This window comes from Malaya genurostris, chromosome 1 (assembly GCF_030247185.1).
Source record: "Malaya genurostris strain Urasoe2022 chromosome 1, Malgen_1.1, whole genome shotgun sequence".
NCBI lineage: Eukaryota > Metazoa > Arthropoda > Insecta > Diptera > Culicidae > Malaya > Malaya genurostris.
Window position 1 is genome coordinate 94557926 of NC_080570.1, and position 22277 is coordinate 94580202.

At 35.9% G+C, this 22277-nt stretch overlaps 1 protein-coding gene across 3 annotated transcripts in view; it reads right to left on the reverse strand.

Moving 5' to 3' along the window:
* LOC131425118 (TOX high mobility group box family member 3-like) overlaps positions 1–19954 on the reverse strand; it is a 176622-nt gene extending 156668 nt beyond the window's left edge. Inside the window, exons 1-3 of one of the 3 annotated variants that reach the window (XM_058586723.1) lie at positions 19282–19954; positions 15058–15381; positions 14582–14639 (exon numbers count right to left, since the gene is read on the reverse strand). In XM_058586723.1, the coding sequence (XP_058442706.1) occupies positions 14582–14605 (24 nt within the window). In that variant the 5' untranslated portion in view covers positions 14606–14639; positions 15058–15381; positions 19282–19954. Of the gene's footprint in view, positions 1–14581; positions 15382–19281 lie in introns of all 3 variants that reach the window. The other 2 variants (XM_058586722.1, XM_058586721.1) reach the window with 2 other exon arrangements.
* Between the last annotated feature and the right edge of the window lie 2323 nt (positions 19955–22277).

Consider the following 22277-nt stretch of genomic DNA (forward strand, 5'->3'; position numbering starts at 1 on the left):
TGCATCGGCCAGAAATAGTCGAAAACACGTTTTCGTTCGGCACGTCAGAAAAGACATTGCACTCCGTTGCAAAACAAAAAGTGTTCTGTAAGTAGCAGAAACTTTACGTCTGCTTAGCGGTTCAAATTGAACTGCCGAGTTTAGCACTAAGCAGTTCAATTTGAACTGCTCTGCACTGATGAGTCAAAGACGAAACGTAAAACTAATAAAAACGGTTATGTGCCCTAGCACAAAATTTGGCTAACCACTAAATGACCATACCTGCATCGGCCAGAAATAGTCGAAAACACGTTTTCGTTCGGCACGTCAGAAAAGACATTGCACTCCGTTGCAAAACAAAAAGTGTTCTGTAAATAGCAGAAACTTTACGTCTGCTTAGCGGTTCAAATTGAACTGCCGAGTTTAGCACTAAGCAGTTCAATTTGAACTGCTCTGCACTGATGAGTCAAAGACGAAACGTAAAACTAATAAAAACGGTTATGTGCCCTAGCACAAAATTTGGCTAACCCCTAAATGACCATACCTGCATCGGCCAGAAATAGTCGAAAACACGTTTTCGTTCGGCACGTCAGAAAAGACATTGCACTCCGTTGCAAAACAAAAAGTGTTCTGTAAGTAGCAGAAACTTTACGTCTGCTTAGCGGTTCAAATTGAACTGCCGAGTTTAGCACTAAGCAGTTCAATTTGAACTGCTCTGCACTGATGAGTCAAAGACGAAACGTAAAACTAATAAAAACGGTTATGTGCCCTAGCACAAAATTTGGCTAACCCCTAAATGACCATACCTGCATCGGCCAGAAATAGTCGAAAACACGTTTTCGTTCGGCACGTCAGAAAAGACATTGCACTCCGTTGCAAAACAAAAAGTGTTCTGTAAGTAGCAGAAACTTTACGTCTGCTTAGCGGTTCAAATTGAACTGCCGAGTTTAGCACTAAGCAGTTCAATTTGAACTGCTCTGCACTGATGAGTCAAAGACGAAACGTAAAACTAATAAAAACGGTTATGTGCCCTAGCACAAAATTTGGCTAACCACTAAATGACCATACCTGCATCGGCCAGAAATAGTCGAAAACACGTTTTCGTTCGGCACGTCAGAAAAGACATTGCACTCCGTTGCAAAACAAAAAGTGTTCTGTAAATAGCAGAAACTTTACGTCTGCTTAGCGGTTCAAATTGAACTGCCGAGTTTAGCACTAAGCAGTTCAATTTGAACTGCTCTGCACTGATGAGTCAAAGACGAAACGTAAAACTAATAAAAACGGTTATGTGCCCTAGCACAAAATTTGGCTAACCCCTAAATGACCATACCTGCATCGGCCAGAAATAGTCGAAAACACGTTTTCGTTCGGCACGTCAGAAAAGACATTGCACTCCGTTGCAAAACAAAAAGTGTTCTGTAAGTAGCAGAAACTTTACGTCTGCTTAGCGGTTCAAATTGAACTGCCGAGTTTAGCACTAAGCAGTTCAATTTGAACTGCTCTGCACTGATGAGTCAAAGACGAAACGTAAAACTAATAAAAACGGTTATGTGCCCTAGCACAAAATTTGGCTAACCCCTAAATGACCATACCTGCATCGGCCAGAAATAGTCGAAAACACGTTTTCGTTCGGCACGTCAGAAAAGACATTGCACTCCGTTGCAAAACAAAAAGTGTTCTGTAAGTAGCAGAAACTTTACGTCTGCTTAGCGGTTCAAATTGAACTGCCGAGTTTAGCACTAAGCAGTTCAATTTGAACTGCTCTGCACTGATGAGTCAAAGACGAAACGTAAAACTAATAAAAACGGTTATGTGCCCTAGCACAAAATTTGGCTAACCCCTAAATGAACACGCATATGTCTAACCTCTTTAAATTATCGACATCAGCTGTTACTGGCAACCCTTCTGTGCAGAAGACCATATTTTGTGTGAAGTTGTAAAACTGACCCGAACACGTACGGTTCGGTTAATTTTTCATTCAAACTGGAATGTCACTGGAGCTACAGGGTGATTTTCTGGAATCTGGTTATAACGATTACAACGGTTATAACTAAAGATTGTTTTTGAGCATTGATAAACATTAGAAAAGGTCCCAAGAGCAAATGATAGTTTCTCTTTGTTTACTTTATCTTTAGTTTATTGCGACATATTCCTGTATTTTCCAACCAATTTCTAAATGCAGATCAAAAGTTGATCGTATCAGTCATTATTCTATGTAAAGTGTTAGAGACAGTGATAGGCGATAGGACCGTATTAAACGAAAGAGAAAGTAAACCACGAGAAACTGTCATTTGTACTTAGGTCATTTTCTAGTATTTGTCTTATAATATGAGCACGTTTGTCCACTAAAGGGTCAATTTTTACGATTGTTTTGAGGTCTTCTTATCCATACACAAAGAGCACACCATTTTTTGTGTGTGATGGAACATAAAGCAAGCAAAAGTTTGTTTTGATGTAAAACTTAAGCTAGCTGTAAAATCAATTGCAAAGTATGCATTTACATGTTCTATCATGAAAACGTAGATAAATTTTGACGCTAGTTTAATGTACCAGCTAAATTAAACAGCTGTACAGCTAAATTAAACAATTATAACTGTAAGTGACTTTAAATTAATTCATCAACACTAGTATGATTAAATGAAATGTAGATAACAACCTGCGTCGCAGGTCACGGAATGATTAAGTATGAAATCATTTCGCATAGGTCCCGCACGAATGTCACTGCCATAATAAAGTGTTGTTAAATACATAAATAAATAAATAAATAAAACTCTGCTTAGCTATTGAACAAAACTAGTTCGATGACACGTCATCTTTTCCTCGTCACAAAGAACGATGTATAAAATCAAATCAAGATGTTTTTGAATTCCAATTTTTTTTACTGTGCCGACTCGCACGATTGAATCGGCCGATCAGTTCCATTCCAAGACTTCAACATTGCATAATTTGTCTACTAAATGCGATCACTATTATTACGAGTACATTATTATTGTTGTTATTATTACTCTCATCAATGCCGCCTGAACTACTGACTATTACCAGCGTTATGGTAACGGAACTACCTAAGGTTTGTAGGCGAACCCCTTCTACTTCACTGCGTGAAGTGCCTTGAAGCATACCAAACAGCAATTGCAACCTGGTGTTGTTGCTGTTCTTGCTGCTGTTTGGCTTAATTTTATTTTCCGCTAAACATCACTGCTATCAATCACCCAGAAGTGAAGCTGAGCGTGTTAACGAGTTAATGTTATGTACTAAATGTATGCACTAATTAGTGTTGCCCGCGGCGGTAAGTAGGCGTTTGCAAATCGTGGTTGAATTTTAATCACTGACATTATTTTATCATTAGGCTTTATGATGTACAATTACAAGTTGGAGTTCCGGAAATGAGTCCGGTAAAAGAATGATTGTAAATAAGAATCAGAATGCACCAAAAAAACGGAACTTAAGCCAAACTCGAACTAAATAGCTCACTATTATTTTACTTCTTTTTTTTTCCTCTAGGAAATGTACAAACTTTACAAGCACAAAACGAGCTCATAAAACTACGATAACGGAACATGGTTAACATGCATGTACCGCCATCGTTTCGTTTCGTTTCATTTCGATTCGATTACGGCCGTATGTATACATAAACTCGACCGAAAACAAGTTTTCTGCTGACGAGAGGCGTTTGTGTTCGCTCTTCGCTCTAGTGTTGGTGGTTCATTTCTTGCATTTTGCCGTACAAATAATAGTACCCACTAAAAGTAAAGCTCAGGTTGAGCAATAGGACAGTACTGTACGCTGACTGCACAACCAACAATAAGCAAGCCCCGTTCGGGGATTGCGCCACTTTGATTCATAACCAGTCGCACGGGGCCTGTGCCTGGTTTAGCCTACGCTAGAATGACCTAAAAGCTTCCATGTGGAATTTTGAAAAATTTGATTTTCGAGTATCTGAAAAATATTAACTATTTCTCAACTATAGTTCTTAAATAACATTTTATTTTGCCATTGTAAATTGTTTCATATTTTTCAATGTTATCTATTACACTGTCGTTTATGTCATTATTGTATACGAAACCAGATCAGTTGAGTGCATATGCACATTGTATTGTATTGTAATAAGTACGCCATATTACTGCCGATGTTGCTGTTGGCATAAATACGAATCGAAGTTTGTTTCACGAGCGATTCTATTTGGAATTTCAATTCGTTATCTCCGTTTTACTGTGGAATGGATTCTCTCCGGAAATTTGAACCGAAACTAAAACAGATAGTTGTCTTTATCTTAACTCCGTGCAACGTTTCTGTCGCAATGTTTTTTTCCTCTCTTCATTGCTGAATAGCAAACAGTCAGACCTAAATATTTATGTGAATGTATGCTTTTTATGGTTGCCTTGTTAAATGTGTAGCTAGGCTAATGATTAGGGCTTTTGAATTTTAAGACATTATTGTCATGCTTGTTATACCTCATGTATTGCAATATAAGTCACAATGACAGCCTGTGAACACAAAAAGGAACTGGTGCTGTATACCTGTGCGAATAATAAGGATGTACAATTTTGTACCATTGTGAAATATTCATGTATATTGCAATAGTCATCACATCAAAATTCACTTGAATTGAGAACTGATCGAGATAAAAGCTCGAGGTGAGCGTCTTAATACTATTTTACGTTTTGTTGATGCTGGAAATTCTAAACACTCATCACCCTATCATTTCGGAACCGCAGAACCTGGAAACACATCGTCTCAAACCACTTAACTAGCGGAGTATACATTAAAAGAACTTAACAGGAAAATATTAGCGCTACCCGATTTGAAAACTCTGACACTCATCGCCCTGTAACTGCGGAACCGGAAGACGGATTCGGATGAAATTTCACAGTAGGTTTAAAGACAGTATGAACTTTAATTCAAATCGAGATTTGTGAAAATCGGTTCAAGCATCGCAGAGAAATCGAAGTGAATTTAGTTTTAAGAGTTTTTCTTCTCCACTTTCGGCGCTCTCGGAACAGGAAAAGAGGGGACCAGTAGTGCCGAATTAAGTTTTCATGCCCACAAACTAACAAGCTCTGCAAACTAGAAGAATTTATCAGACTGTTTTATTGGATTTGTACCTGTTTTTAACCATCGTTCGTGGAAAAATACTAATAAAATTGGTAATTTTCCACTTCTCACGCTTTAGTTCCGGAACCGAAAGTCGGATCCAGATAAAAATGTTCCACAAATTTTTAGGATATTGTAAGACCTTTCATTTGAATCTTAGTTAGCGAAAATCGGTTGAGTTGTTCCAGAGATAAATGAGTGTAAACTTCTTCTCAAATTTTCACATATTACCATATAACTTCGGAACCAGAGTCACATTCAAACGAAATTCAATAGCAAGCTATACCTTTTATTTGAATCTTAGTTTGTGAAAATCGGTTCAGCCATCTCTGAAAAAAGTGAGTGCATATTTTTTTTATTTTTTTGGTACATATCATACTATATCTCCGGAACCGGAAGTCGGATCGGAATGAAATTCAATAGCAGGCTATGGGAGTATAAGACCTTTAATTTGAATTTTTGTTTGTGAAAATCGGTTTAGCCATCTCTGAGAAAAGTGAGTGCATATTTTTGTTACACACACACACACACACACACACACACACACACACACACACACACTTGCTCAGTTCGTCGAGATGAGTCGAATGGTATATCCCTCCGGGCCTCGGTTAAAAAGTCGATTTTCACAGTGATTGCATAGCCTTTCTATATGAGAAAGGCAAAAAGATACTACCATCGACAGTTTCGAACTTTTTTTCAATCATTGAGGTTTGAACCTTATAGTAGATCGTCTATTTGGGTGAGAAAAACTTTCTGGCCCTATGTGCGGATTTGGGAATCGAACCCAGATGGGCTGCGTGAAATGCATCGACTTATGCATCTCTCTGTACCCGTCCCGAGAAATACTACTCGGAAACGAAAAACGTAATAGATTATAGAAGCGTAAAAGAGAGCACTTTGAAATATTTCGAAACTTATTTTTTTCCATATGGGTTAAGAAAACTTTCGTGCGATTGAAGATCTCGAAGGATTAAAACGACGAACCGAAACAAAAGACTAGTGTCGTGAAAATAATAGTTCCGCAAGAAAACTGACGAAAACGAATGGTAAAGTTCGAAGGTGTTTCAAAACAACATTCCAAAATTTTCCCGCAGATGGCTCCATAATCCAGAAAAGATATCAAGCATACCTCGCTGCATGATGACTGTTAACCTCCCTTTCGTACAAAATTAATTCTGGTGTTCTCAGTTCCTGTTCGCAACTCATCCGTCACAGTCGAAAATTGCTTACGGTCGACACGACAGAAACAAAGATAATACAGTGTAGTGATTTACGAAAGCCTGACTTTGGCCTGTAATTTGTGGTCAAGAATATCTTCAACTAATCTTTAGGCCATCCGTTCAACGACAGTAACTGGTGAACCCAGTACTCCTGAGCCAACAAACGAAAAAGACTTAGCACTTCGATGCTTATTACAAGTGTATTGCAAATAGCATTAACTTTACGTCTACTTAGCGGTTCAAATTGAACTGTTTAAGTTTGCAGTAAGCAGTTCAATTTGAACTGTTCTGCACTGACGAGTCTAATACCGTTTTAGGGCGACTCTGACTCCTAGTAAAACGGACACGTGGTACGCGCCCTAAAAACAACTCACGAAAAAAAAACAAACTCGCACGGATGCGACGTGCGACCCGAGAAAATTTTCAGAGCGATACTACGCGGTTGGAGTCTGATCTAGAGCGACCTCAGGTTGCTAAAACAAACATATCAAACGTTGTTTGTGTGACTCTGGGTCAGCTCTCGGGCTGCTCTGATCAATAAACGAAAACGGTATAAGACGAAACGTAAAGATAGTGAAACGAAAGTAGTAATGCGACTATTGAAAAGAAATCCTCACCCTTCAAGACAATAATTGCAACCTTAACAACTCTTAACTCATTAAAAACGTGGTTCTTGAGGTACAGTATTTTCAGCAAATAAGCTCAGAATGATAGGGGCCATCTTTTAGAAAATTTTATGTGGTTAATTCCGACTATCACCAATCTGACACAATTCTGTTCTTATTGTATTAAAAATATAAAAACTGGATCACAAGTAGACACAATATACACGGACCTCAAAGCTGCGTTTGATCGTGTAGATCATACACTATTACTAGCAAAACTTGAGCGTTTGGGAGTATCATCAAACTTCTCTGCGTGGCTGAAATCATACCTCGTAGGCCGAGTTCTGTCTGTAAAGCTTGGAAACGTTGAGTCATACAACTTCATCAATATGTCGGATGTTCCTCAAGGAAGCAACCTCGTTCCATTACTATTTTTGCTATTTTTCAATGACGTTTCTCTCCTCATACCACCAGGTTACAGACTTATGTAGGCGGTTGATTTGAAATTATTTCTTGTGGTACGATCAACAGCAAGAATCTCAACCTCTTGACTATAAGTGTGTCTAAATGCTCGGTAATTTCTTTTACACGTAAGAAAAGCCCAATACTTTGGAACTACAGCATCTCTAGTGAAACACTTGAAAGAGTATCAGTCTTCAAAGATCTCGGCGTGCATCTTGATTCTCAACTTTCATTTAGACATCATTACGCTCATATAATAGCTCAGGCAAATAGAAATCTTGGTTTCATTGTAAGGCTCGCCAAAGAGTTTAACGATCCGTACTGCTTGCGAGCATTATATTATTCGCTAGTTCGGTCTGCCCTCGAAGCATCAGTACATATTTGGAGCCCAAACGTGAGCGTCTGGATCAATAGAATCGAAGCAGTACAAGCACGATTTCTCCGATTTGCTCTTAGATCTCTGCCTTGGCGTAATCCGTTAGAACTGCCACCATATACCGATCGATGTTGTTTGCTCGGTTTGGACACACTAACCAAACGAAGGAACATATTCAGAGCAGTATTTATAGCAAAATTACTAAGTGGACAAATCGATGCTCCGGAGATTCTCTCTCAAATACATATTAATGTTCCTCCGAGAAGCCTTAGAGCGTGAAATTTCTTGAGGCTCGATTTTCAACGTACAGAGTATGGTCAGAATGAACCGATCAGGGCAATAGTTATGTGTCTAGTACCGTTTTCAAAAATAGGCTTAAGAGACTTCAATAGATAATAAGTTTTTAGACCTAATGCGCATTTGAAGATTGCTGATTTTCAAATGGGCTTTTCCCATCCATACACTATTTCCTGAAGACCAATATAGGTCAGATGGAAAATAAATGAATAAATAAATGAATAAATAAATAAAAGTGAGATAAAAATATTATTTTAGCTGAGGGCCAACATAGGGGCTAAGCAACTTCGAAGTTGTGCAGAAAGCCATTTCAAACAAATTTTCAGAAGGTATTATTCCCGTAACTTGAGTGTAATTCATGATATAATGTAATTTCTGAAATAGGTGTCCTAAAACCGGGTTTTTAAGGAAAACATATATATATTTTCAATTTTTATGAGTTCTACACGTTTTACAAAGTTTTTCATCATTAAAAACTGCACAACTTTCTCAAACATACTATGCTGATAATGTTTCAGTTTAATGAAATAGAGCCTTTTATCATGTTTTTTTTGAGCTCGGCGATTTTTGTTAGTTTAAACAATGGAAGAATTGAAGAGTCAAAGAATTTGTATTAAATTTTGCGTGAAAAATGAAATAAAGTGTAACCAAGTGTGCGAAATGTTACAGAGAGCCTACGGTGAGTCTGCTATGAAAAAAACAAGTGTTTACGAGTGGTATAAGCGTTTCCAAGATGGCCGCGAAGACGTTGAAGACGACGAACGCTCCGGTCGACCCAGCACGTCAATAATCGATGAAAATGTGGGAAAAGTGGAAAAAATGATTATGGATGATCGCCGAATCACTATTAGAGAAGTTGCTGATGAAGTTGGCATATCAGTTGGCTCATGCCATCATATTTTTTCAAATGTTTTAGGCATGAAACGAGTGGCAGCAAAATTCGTTCCAAAACTGCTGAAAAAAACTGGCTAAAAACAAGACTTTAATCATGCCTTAACCTCCTTATTCACCAGATATCGCTCCGTGTGATTTTTTCCTGTTCCCAAAGTTGAAGAGACCCATGAAAGGACAGCGTTTTTCATCGATTGAAGAGATAAAGACAGAAGTGCTAGAGAGCATTACAAAAAGTGACTATCAGGGGTGTTTCGAAGACTGGAAAAAACGCTGGCATAAGTGTATTATATCTAGGGGGGATTACTTTGAAGGGGACCATATAGATGTAGACGAATAAATAAATATTTTTTTAGAAAAATTAGAATTCCGGAACAGACCTCGTATATCAGATCAGATTTCAGTATATATTCATTACCATGGTACTTGTCACAAAATATGATTTTTTTTGCACATCGATGTCTTTAAATTGAAAAGTTTAGTAACTGTTTTGTCACAACCTTTAAAAATAACCAACCATCAAATCGAATCACGTTACGTCATGTTCTGGTAGACAAAAGTAATAATAAAACTCAGTTTTAGTTGTTTGTATTTATTTTATGATAGCTGACAATGTTCTTAATCAGCAAAAATACTCTTAGGGGCTGTCCATAAAAGACGTCAGGCCGCAAGGGGGAGGGGGTGTTTCACAAAACGTGACCTTTTGTGACAGGGGGAAGATGGGAGGAGGTTTTTGGAATGTGACGTCCAATATTTTCATTGAGCGCATTTTTTAAATACCTAATTATATTACTGCTTTGCCCCATTTCCTGAAAAAATCTCCACAATAAACGTTTACATTTTATAGGAAACGTGTATTTGTTGAGTTAAAAGTTTCTTCTTGTAAATTCGGAAATGAATGATGCAGGAAATCATTTCTGTTGTGATCAGCAAAAGTGCACGGAGGAGCGAGTCAATAAGCAAAATTAATAAATTTTGCCTAATATGAGTAAAAAAAGAAAAAGATGCCTTCAAACGGTTTAACTTAAGTTATGCACTGACAATTTTTTCAGTAATTTTCTATTTTCTAGCATTATTAATAGTATATCAAAAGATTTTCTCTTATCTGATTCTTTGCTTCTGTGACAATTTGTGACAAAGGGGGGATGGGTAGTCAAAAATTGATTAGTACCGGCGCCGGCCAGGCCCGAACGTAGATCGTCCAAGGAATAGGAAGGGATGTTAGTCCAACACTTGTTGTTACTAGAGATTGTATATACTACTGCGCACTCCACAAGTGTCACGGGAAAAGGATATTTGTTAGCAAAAATTTCAGTATTGGTATTATTCGCGCGCGACTCAGTATGTTCCGGTTTCAAGATGCTCGGATGCACCACTAAACTCACTGACTTCCCGAGTGAACGTTTCAACAATATCCTATATTGTAGTCCCGGGAAGTCTTGATTCACAGCTCTTATTCGAGGAAACTAAAGAAAAATTTGCAATACTATCGCGTAAAGAATAAAAACTTCCCTATTTTTTATAAATGACATTACGTGATACAAAATAAACGAGTGAATAGGACTTACACAAAATAGTTGATTCATTGCATTGACATATTATAAACAGTTGTTATAAAATCATTTTAAATCACCAAATAAAGGTCAACAGATTTCACGCGCGTCTTGATTCTTTATTATTTTCGCTTTATTATTTTAATTGTTTATTGAAATTATTAATTGGTAATATTGGTTGATCTGGGCAGCCGGCTACCGAGAAAAATATTAATTTATTGTTAGAAATATTAATATCAAGTGTATTTTGACTATGTATTCAATATACCGATATATGTTATCTCTGTTATTAACTTTGTACTATCAACGGATTTGCGCAATAGTTGATTTTTGTCTTTCAATTTATAATTCTGAAAGACAATAAATAACATGGAAGAAGAAAACATTCCAAATAAAACTTTACTCTGAAGCTAGACGGAAATTGATAGGTTGAATGAAGAGATAATTTAGTAAAATAGAGTAATCAGAAGTGAAACATTGAAAATATCTAATAATTGAAAGGAAAAAGAAACTCCTGCAATTGTCGCCTTTTACGACATGAAAGCAAGAACCCAGTGGATCTATTCAAATCTCCAAATATCAAGGGCAAATTTGAGCCAATTTGTTCCTGTACTGATATTAAAAGTCAGTTGCATTGACTAGAATACGTATCAATTTTTACATTTTATATCTGCCTAGTTGGTAACGCAAGAATGCAATCCGACAGACAAGCGTCAGGAGATTTTCTTTTTAATACTCGTTGATATCCAAAATTTTAGGAAACTATATTTCTGAGTTATTTCTGGTTATTTCATACTACTGAAAATTTTATCATATGTTGTGGTTAATAAAAATTTCCGAAATCGAAAATCTCAAAATTTTTCTAACTTCCCGAAAGCCGATTTTTTCAAACAAAAAAAATGTTTTTGAGATGACACTTTTGGCATCAAAAAAAATTCGGTTTCGGAAATCTCATGGGATGGCTAGACCGATTTTTATCAAACTAGTCGCAAATGAAAGGTCTCTTCGTCACCCAGAAAGCTATTGAACGGTTTTGAGATCGGATGTTTACTTTTTGAGTTATACAAAGTTTTATGTCAAATAGTTTTTTGACAATATCTGTCACAATTGACCTTGAAAACAGAATATGTTTTTTGACTTAGATTCCGCACGGTAGTTGCTATTAAACAAGCCATAGATTGTAAAATCCGTCTATTTTTAACGGAAAAATCGATATTTTTGTTTAACCGACTTTTCACCTTATTCCAGTAGCAGGAGTTTTACACGTTTGATGATAGAGCGCTGTTTCGGAGCCAGATAAAAAACGATTTTTTATACATACAATTGTTTCCACGTCCCAAAATAACTTTGTACAGCATGCTTTTTCATGGCAGTTTGCTTCGGACCGATTTTAGCACGGTTCGTTTTTGGCAACATTATCGTTCGAGTATGACATGTAACCTAGATGATCATTTGTAAACAAGGGATCCGATGAAACTAATAACCACTTCATGGGATCCCGATTCGGAAGTGATCTGGTCTGCTCGCGTGTATGATACTCCCGACATCTGTATAAAAGAAACTTCACAATCGTTATGAACAGTACAATATAGCAAGCGTTTATCGATCTCCACTTCAATTAAGGAATAGGGGATATTTATCCGCACAGTTTTTCTATAGAAAGACTTAGCAGAAAATGACATAACGTAATTCGACATGACTTTAAAAAAACGTCTGTAACGGTTATTAAACTTTTCCATTTATACATATGGTGTACATAAAAATCGTTCATTGTGGCAGCTACCATGGTAACGAATATATACTGACATCTGATTTGATATACAATGAACCTTATCATTGCAAATGTCAAGAACAAGGATATTGGGGAAGAACATATCTTGCCTGCAGACGAGTAATTCAACCACGGTATGGAAGCTCTTTTGAAGTAGTTTTATATGTAAGTTGTCTCATTCTCCACCTTTTGATGATAGTAAAGGTGGAATCATGTAAAAAAACTGGAAATGGCTCTATTTTATTAAACTGAACTGATAGCGGCATAGTATGTTTGAGAAAGTTGTGTAGTTTTTAATGATGAAAAACTTTGTATAACATGAAAAACTCATATAAATTGAAAATATATAATTTCTTACACAAACTAGTTGTAGGACATCTTTTTCAGAAAATACATTATATCAAGAATTACACTCAAGTGAGATAATATTTTTAGCTCACTTTTAGCGGAATTAACCACATAAATAAAATTTTCCAAAAGATGGCACCTATCATTCTGATCAACTTTGCTGAAGATACTCTACCTTGAGAAAATCGTTTTTAATGAGTTATCAATTTAGAGCGTGAAATTAAGCTTTTGAACCACTGTGCATAGGTGGCTGTTATATTGTATCCGGATCCGATTTATGGTTCCGTTATACTATGGTGATGAGTGTTAAAAATTTTAAACCTTCGTTTAAATAGACAATGCCAAAATCGCAAATTCATTCAAAACTATGGACTCCAGTTCCGGAAAGCAGAAAGGAAATTGGAAGTAGTGGTCAAATTTCTACAATAAAATTCGATCAATTTCCAATACACACCAACACCAACAAGTTGATTGAAACAATTTTTTGGTTTCGATTACAAAGCTATCAGTCTTGTGATAATTCGCCTCTCGGGTCAGGACAACTGTCTTTTACTTTACAGTCAGGTTGAGTTAGATATTGAGCCTAGCGAGATACACGGCGATAGTTTTACTCTTCGTGCTATGCTCACCCTTTTGCTTGGACTTGTAGGGATAGCACTCCAACTTTCAATTCACATCGTGTTTGCTAACGAATTCCAAATTCAGTTTTCGATACTTGCTTTCAGGATAGGAATTCTAATGTTCATGGATGAATTAACAAAGTATCCAAAACTATATTTTCGCTTGACGCATCCAATTGCACAGAGAATAATCCCAAACGGGCCTTTTTATGGAGTTCATTTGATCTTATTGACGCAATAAATTGTAACAATAATAACGTAATCGCAAATCTAAACCAAACAACAGTAATATCATGTTTACTAACTAGGACGTGAATCAGCAAGACTTTGATGGAGATTAAGCATTAAAATAAAATGACAAAAAGTTCATGAACATTCAGAAAACAAGCAATGAAAGAACGAGATAAACCAACACCACGTTCCCATTAATTCCATTCGTTTTGGTTCGTGCATTTGTTTTATGTCTTCGCTGCCAGAAACGATGTTTACAAAACTACATGGTGATTATGAATTCCACTGAATTATATGCAGTTTATTTTATTTGTTTTCTTTTCCTCATTTCTCTTTTTGTTGCTGTTGATACTAATGCTGAAACCAACACAGTCCGACTTTTTCTCCATTGGTCTACTTAGTGTGCAATCCTGTTTTCTTTTTCTCCTAGCATAGCATCATTGGCATGGCATTTATTTTCATTACAGTTTCAGAGTCACGATTTTACAATTAGCATATTTATCAGGAGAAATAATTGATTTATCTCTATCTCTCTTTTCCGTCTTTCCAACCGTTCAAGTGCTTTTAGTGCAGCCTACTATTCCCATCTTCCCTCAACTCACTCGTTACTGATTCTCTAAATTTGTATGGTGCTAAAGTGCATCATTACACTCTCGTGTGGTTAGCTTTCTTTCCATGGGTACGTTTTTTTTTATGCTAAACAAAGCGATAAAAACACGACAACAACGACAAACAGAGGAAAAGCTGTACACATAACCAGTTTTACTGCATTCTTTTTCGAAACTAGAGAAATAATAAAAAAGAATGATAACCGTAACGCTTAACTGTGTCTGCCTGTTTTGCTGAAATAGGTAAATACGACGAAAGCTCTGTGAAGTAGAAAAAGACTAGAGTTGAATTTTACAGCAATTCGAAGCAATCTGCTTACTGCCACAAAAGTTGGCCCCAAATTGTCTGCCCAGGTTGTACTATAAACTGAAAAGTTGCGAAACAAGACAATGGCAAGGAAGATAAAATACACGGTATAACGGTCGCTTTGGTAAACAAAATTGCTGGATGAATGTACGAGTTTTGCATATGTTTTTGAATCGAATATTTGATAACAACGTTTTACTCATAAACTATATCACTCACCTTATAAATGTACTGATCGAACATATTAACGTCGAATTCCCCGTTGCCACTGTTGTAACTAGTCTCCATGTTAACGGTACACCGTGAAAAACACCGTTCGATATTCCGTTGACGGTGAACAATGTAAACAAGTATTCACAGATATTGTTATAGAATCAGCAAACGGCCAGTGTGGGGGTGGGTCCAAACGAAAGCAGGTGAAGAAGGGAGAGAGAGAGAGGAAAGAAAAACAACGGAATTATCTCACTTATAATTGTAGCACATCGATTATTTTCTTCTTTTGCTTTTCCCAATTTTCAACTTGGTTGAACATCTTTTTTTTTCCTCCACGCTGTGCGCCTCTCCTTTTTTGCCTCAATTTTCTTATTTAAAAGGATAATTACTTATTTTCTTTTTATGCACGATTAACTTTCAACACCGGCGTTGAAGTCACCACACAAGAGCACAATAGGCAAGCTGATGAGCTGGCCGCCTACCTCACTCTTGCTGCTGTTGCCACTTTCGTGTTACTTCTGGTTGCACAAACCAGGAAGAGGCAAATTTTCTTCTTGTAATCCAAACACTTTTTTTATCTCGCTTCTCGTTCTTCTCACTTATTTTGCTACCCGTCACTATATTATTGTAGGTTAATTTTGACTTCTTGTATTTTCAGCTGTTTTCGTGAACTAGTTTTCTCGTGTGAAAAAAGAAAGATGCACTTTCTTGTCTCTACCGCACGGGCACAGTGTGTTGAAGTTCCAAATTTTTAAATATATTTATACACTGAAGCATACTGTAACTGAACTTGCGCGTATAGTTTACTGCAAAACACAGAAAAATAACAAAACGTTAGCAACTTTATTATAAACTACGATTGAGGATGATTATAAAAAAAATCATGTACTTATGAGAAAAATAAATCCTTTGTTTTTTTTAAACTTTCTCGTATAGAAAAGACTTTCTCGTATACGAAATCCGACTTTTGAACCGAGTCCCGGAGGGACAAGTTTACATACCATTCGACTCAGTTCGTCGAGATACTCCGAACGAACTTAGATGAAAAGGAAAAGCCTTGTAAACTCTTTTACTGTCATTGAATTGAATGTTTATTCGATTTACGGTTCCAAAATTACAGGGTTGTATGTTCAAAAATAATGTGCACTCAATTTTTACGGAACTGATGCATGGTGGCTCAGAATTCACATCTGAGTAGAATTACTTGTTTCTCCCGGTTTACCAAATCCAGATTCTATGGCGAACAAGCGGCAGTGAAGTCAGTTAAGGAAAATTAAGTTCATCATTTTCTTTAGTGTAAGCTCATTGTCGTATGATTGACATTTGTATACTAGTTAATTCTGCAGCTTTTTGGTTCTCGTTCCAGCACGAACATTACTAGTTCATTTGAGGAGAGCAATAGATGTTTCTAATGTATCAAGAAAACCACGTTCGACGTTTTCACGCAAAAGATAACATATCATTTTTATCACTGTGAGTATACTAATTTTCTAAAAAGATTATCCACAAGCGATCATATAGAGTCTATTTGCGATCGAAATTTTTACATATGAATATGAGCATAGTACATGATTAGTATGCTTCGATATTGTTTCTAAGTGAAATCTGCATTTCCTGAACACCTTATACTTCGTCAAACCACGAGAGAGAGTCGGTTCGTACAACATGATATTTAAAACACTCCTTCTTCAGAGCTAATGTTATCTCAGATTTAATTTGTAATTGGTGAAAGCCTTTCATATACTACTTTAATATTAAAAATGTGTTGGCATAAATGAAACAGACGGTTTATGTTTTTTGAAGAACAAGATAAAAAAGTTTCAAGTTTTCCCAACTGAAAATACGTATCAATAAATAAAAAATACGGTATAAATTTACCGTATACCTCCGAATTGATTATCATAACTTGAAAGACATCTATCAACATTGACTTTTGAGAATTGTGATCAAAATTCTACTAATCAAAAGTATCTGCGCGTAGTAGCTGAAGAAAAAAACTACCAATGTTTATATGTCAATCTCTCCTTCAATCGAAAGTTTGATCCGGGATGAAAAGCATATTTTTTCAAGAACTGAGCAAAGCTGCCAAGAACTGGGACGTTCAGGTATTACATAATATAACTTTGGTTAGGAAAGTAATGGAAATCAAATTTTACTGGATTCTAGTGTAGATTCTCTGGAAATTCTAAGCGTTTCTGAGTAAGAGAATGTAACGGCTCTTTAACGGTAAAATAAAGTCATTTGGTGTTTATTGGTTGCAGATTCCAGAAGTAGTGACCAAAAAATTCAAAACATAACTCATTTATTCGTTGATTATTTTTTGCAAACTTTCCGAGTCATCGGATGCTGTGATATGCAAGAGTAGTATATAATTGTATTGAACTTGTTTAGGACACAGTACTGTGTTCCGATGCGGAAGAGAACCTTCTGTTTCAACAGCTTCCGCAGCAGTTTCATCAATATACAGTCAAATTTTATGATTAGTGTTACGATCCTTTCCTGCGAGACTAACAATTTACTCGCGAGATCAGTGCATTGTACTCTGGGACAAACATTCTATGGAAGGGGTTTCTTTATGGAAAAACCGACTTCATTTTATTGCTTCAATCGATACATGTATTATATAAAAACATCCGCCATTTTGATTTTCCTATATTAAAAATAAATTCAAACTCTGATATATACAGCTACAGATAATCCAAAACGTGTGTTCCTGCCTTTTATTGTTCTGTACAGTATAATAAAGAAAGCATAATTATTTTTCTAGTTCCATTCCATTAAACCCCTAATATTTCAAAAATTCGAGGTGGAAATCTGTAGCTTTATATATGATTTGGATTTCCTACAAACTAAGACGACATTTTTTTTTGGAAATTCATTTGGCAGGGTGATACGTCAATCTATTCTGTCAGGTTACCATATTATTTTGAAGATTACTTGGCTTACAATCAACGGATTGTGATGCAATCAAAACCAGTATCTTTGATTTGGCCCTAAACAACTATATCACAGAAAAACTGTGGATTATTATATTACCTCTGCAAAAATCATGAAACTTCAGTTGATTTTTAGCGTTTACTATGATTTGTAAGTTGATATGTTTCGTTAATCAACGTTCTTCTGGTTTGACAACATAATTTGATCGTTTATTTTACTTCATGCGTTCATGCGCAGTTATTCCAAAAGAACCATTTCGAAAACATTTCATGTAGAAATTTTTAATCGCTTGAATACTGCTGTTAGAATGACGCGAATAGTCGAAGTGAATGCACTAATTTTCATCTTACCCTTTTAGCTAATGCTTTGAAGAAGGATGGCAGATCTCACTTTAACCAATGGTTCTAGTATATGAGATGAACTGTGGAACTGAGATGAATGGTGGTATCGTTACACTATTTTTATCAATTATTATCTTAAGTATTCGTATGTGTTTTCTAATTGCAATGCGTAATAGAATCTATAGAAATCATATAGTATTGCTGGACACTTCGACCTCTGATTGTAGCTCCGGAGATTGAGTACCATTCGGCTTAGTTCGACGAGATCGGAAAATGTCTGTGCGTGCAATTTCTAACGGTCGAATTTTCTCTCTTGCCTAACCGATTTGGGCAAACCTGGGCTCATTTTGAAGCTATGGTGTGGTCACAAATCATGTTGAAACAGATTATGCGAAACGTTTCTAGGGATATATTCGTATAAGTGAGATTTTATGAGACGATTAGAATGCCAAGAGGAAGACATTACCACATCACTAGGTGGATTCAGAAGCGGTTCATGGCTTCGATTCTAGAGATTTCAACATTGGTTCCATTTATTAGGTCATGTTTTTATAGAATTCGTAATATCATTAGAGCAAATTCAGCAGCTAGAAGTTCTATATGGAAGATCTATAATAGAGCAGAAACTTGAACAAACGTATCCCCAGCAAACCGTTCTAGTTTTATTTGTTCGATCAGTTGTTCTGTCAAATTTAAAACTGGTCTACGATGCCGTTCTATTTTTTGTATATTTGAAACACGAGAAAAACACTGCTGGGGCTGCCAGTTTTTCTTGTCATAAAATTCAGATTTAAATTTTGTAACTGACATAAATTATGCATCTAGAACTAGAACACTACTGAATATGCCCTTAGAGTGAGGCCAACTGTACACGGATAAAAATCTTTTTTCGGTGCCATGATTAAGAAAATATGGAAATCATGAAACATGTCTTCTTATGGGATCATGCCTGATGATTCTATGAGCAAAATGATGCATATCATGAGCAACAATTCCTCATTTTGCTCATAGAATCATCAGTAATAGGCATGATAACATAGGAAGCCAAGTTTCATGATTTTCACATCTTAATCATGGTACCGGCAATGGATTTTTAACCGTGTAGTATATTCGTTTGTCCAATTAGATTCCAAATATTTCATTATAATTAACTTTTGCAGGTGCAATACTTCTGAAAGATTTATATGTCTGCTGAAAACTCACGATGATCTCAATTATAGTAGAATAAGCATGATAGTTTAAGCAATGTTCGAAATTCTAAAAACAAGGTTCTTTTGAAACAGAACACAATGACTTATATCAGTCACTAAGTTCAACTAACAATTTGCGGTTTGAGTATTGGAAAATTCTTGAAAAATTATAATAACTAACTGAAATAATAACTGTATGAATCGGAAATGAGCTGTATCATCATATCAAAATATTCACCTTTGTGTAGCTTCTACGTTGATTTAATACATTGTTACACAATGAATCACTTTAATCTCATCTCATTACATTTTCTTCCTCATTTGTTATTCAACTGTTTGTCTTTGATTGCACCACTCAATGCATAAATGTATCCAAACACGTGTGTATATCTAAATACATAAATGAAATTTTAATCCAGGATGTGCTTGGGTGCGAGTAAAGTTTGAATGACTTCAGTAGTCTTCCTTCACGATATATTACTTTGCACTAATCGTGTACATCGTTATGTCACTATTTCCATCTCGAAATTATTCACAATTCAAGCGGAATCCAAATATGCCTGGAATGCAATTGCGCTGTATCACCAAATTAGACACTTGTTTAACATGTTGCATCGAGCCTGTTCTGTTGCTGCTACTAGGCTTACCGGATCATCACACCTTGCGCAAGCATAACCGAGTGTAGATACACGGAAAAAGTGAAAGAAACTGCACGAATTTTCCGTCTATGCAACTGGCAATGCACCGGACGACCGCGTGAGAGAGAAAATGTTCTCTGTAAGGTACACACGGACGGTTTCAAACGTTTTTTCCTCAATATTTCTAGTAAGAGAAAGAAATATCAAACTAGAACGGGCACCCGAACCTACTATGTTACTACACGAACGGTCGCTGACCGAATGAAGAAAAAATATATCTGTACAAACATCAAACAAAATATAACGAACACACCGCTAAAAGTCGGCTGCCATTGCTAGCGTTGCATGCACACAGAGAAAACGAAAAGTGGAGTGGCTCAAGAACAGCAAACCAAGTCCGGAATCGAGCATGAACATAGATTGACAAGAAATTTGTGAGATTCACGCTCTCTCAGTAGCGGAATGGATGAGAAATATACATAGCCGCTCTAATCGTGCACAAGAAAGGAAATCTATTATAAATAGCTATGCTGAACTGATGTTGATTTTGCTGCAGATACTACGAGAGACGAATGTGTGCATGAATATGAGACACGTTAAGCAACCAGCGACCGTCGTCGTCGTGCCAACGAAGGTAACGATTTAAATTCATTTGAAATGTATTTTCGTTTCTCAATGTTTAGCACAGTGGGAGAAATAAATAGCTCATTGTAATGGTTTTGACATTGAAATATATATTATTGCTGAATCTCGACAAAAAATACCGAAATTTGCACAGCCAAGTGCTCGTTAATCGTCTCGGCAAAATGTATAATTACTGAGAATCTCGGCAATCCTATATTTATTAACTATCAATTATTGAAATTTTGCTGTTAGCTCGGCAAAAGTGGGTTCGGGTTGAATGAATCAAGAAATGCCGAGTCATCTGTAATCAAATATAAAAATGATTTTTCTTTATTTTTGTATAGAATAATTATTACAAAAATTAAGGTTGTGGAAAAGGGGTGTTTTGTTAATGTTGATTCAGCATACAAAGCATTAAAAAAAACATCACGACTAAAGACTCTACCTGGAAATAAGCAGATATTTGTAGAAATATATGAAAAGTAGATAGCTTTTCATTTCACTTATCTTTTTACGAAATAAAGGACTCTTTATTCTTCATCCAAGTGAAACGTCTTCCAGCTCTACCAGTAATGGCGACGTGATGCTTTGCAAAACTGATAAGAGACATCAGATGACCGAGTTTCAGTAAAAGCAAACTCACTGTTCGAAATCTCGGCAAACTGATCTGCAGATTTCGGTATATTCGATGTTTATTGACAAGCTCAGCATAATATTATGTCAAACTTCGGCAAAAACGTGCTTTATCGAGATAACTGAATATTACATTAACGAATTTCGGAATGATCATGTGGATTACTGAAAAATCAGTATAATCTCGTGTTGACGATCCGATTGGCATTTAAATATGCCGATATCGGGAATCTGTTTTGAGTGTGTACGCGTTGATCAACCAACCCGGGGCTATTGCATAAATCAAGTAAACCTAGATTCCCCTCTGTACGGAGACACGAATAGCGCTATATGTGAGAAATGAATGTATTTTTTTCAAATAGCTACTATGATTGTGTGAATTGCGTATAAGTTACACATTTTTTTGGAGCATTTACGCACCCATTTCTCATCAGAGGCGCTTCTGGTGTCACGTGTTGCTGAATTACATCCTGCATGAACAAATACGATAAACTTACTATACTAGATATAGTCAAACGTTCGAGATTATAGTTTGTATTATCATGAAATAGTTTATTACGCAGGTCAAATGCGGGATTACTATTACACAGTGGAATAATGCGGGATTACTATTACACACTTCATATAATTGATTTATCGTTATAGTATACAGTGGAGCATAAATAGTTGAACAAAAATAGATGCACTGCATATACATTATAGGAATCGAACAATACAATAATGTGTCCACATATTCAAAGCCACTTTTTATTCATAATAAATATTCATACGATGAATCAGGCTGTTTAGTACCATTATTTTCCTATTTATACAGTTCTCAACAAATTAATAATTCTAACCTTTAGCTATAATACTCACTTTATTCATTCCATGTATAGGGTAAAAATTTATGTATCATAAACATGTGGAAACAAATTTTAACAACAGAGTATTTCAAATTTAATGAATAACTCTTAAAATAATACATTTTCTTATTTCTGTTATCTGTTTTTGATTTCACGATAATATTGTGAGAATTGTATACAGGAAATACAGATTTTTTCGCAATAATTGTAATTCTATAATATGCGACAGTTGAACCTTTTTCTGTTGTTTTGTAAACATTATCATTCCCGTGAGTCATATTATTTTTTGCAAACACAAAACATTAACAAACGGTTTTTATGCAGTAAAAATTTGCTTATTATACATACGATTCCAAAGCATTAATATTTACCCAGATAGAGAGTAACTACTCCTTGTTCTGCAAAGATTAAGGGTTTCGACTTGCTCTAAAAACTTTCTGATTTGTCTTAAAAATGTGAAATCTAATATGTTATACTATCTAAATCCTATCACG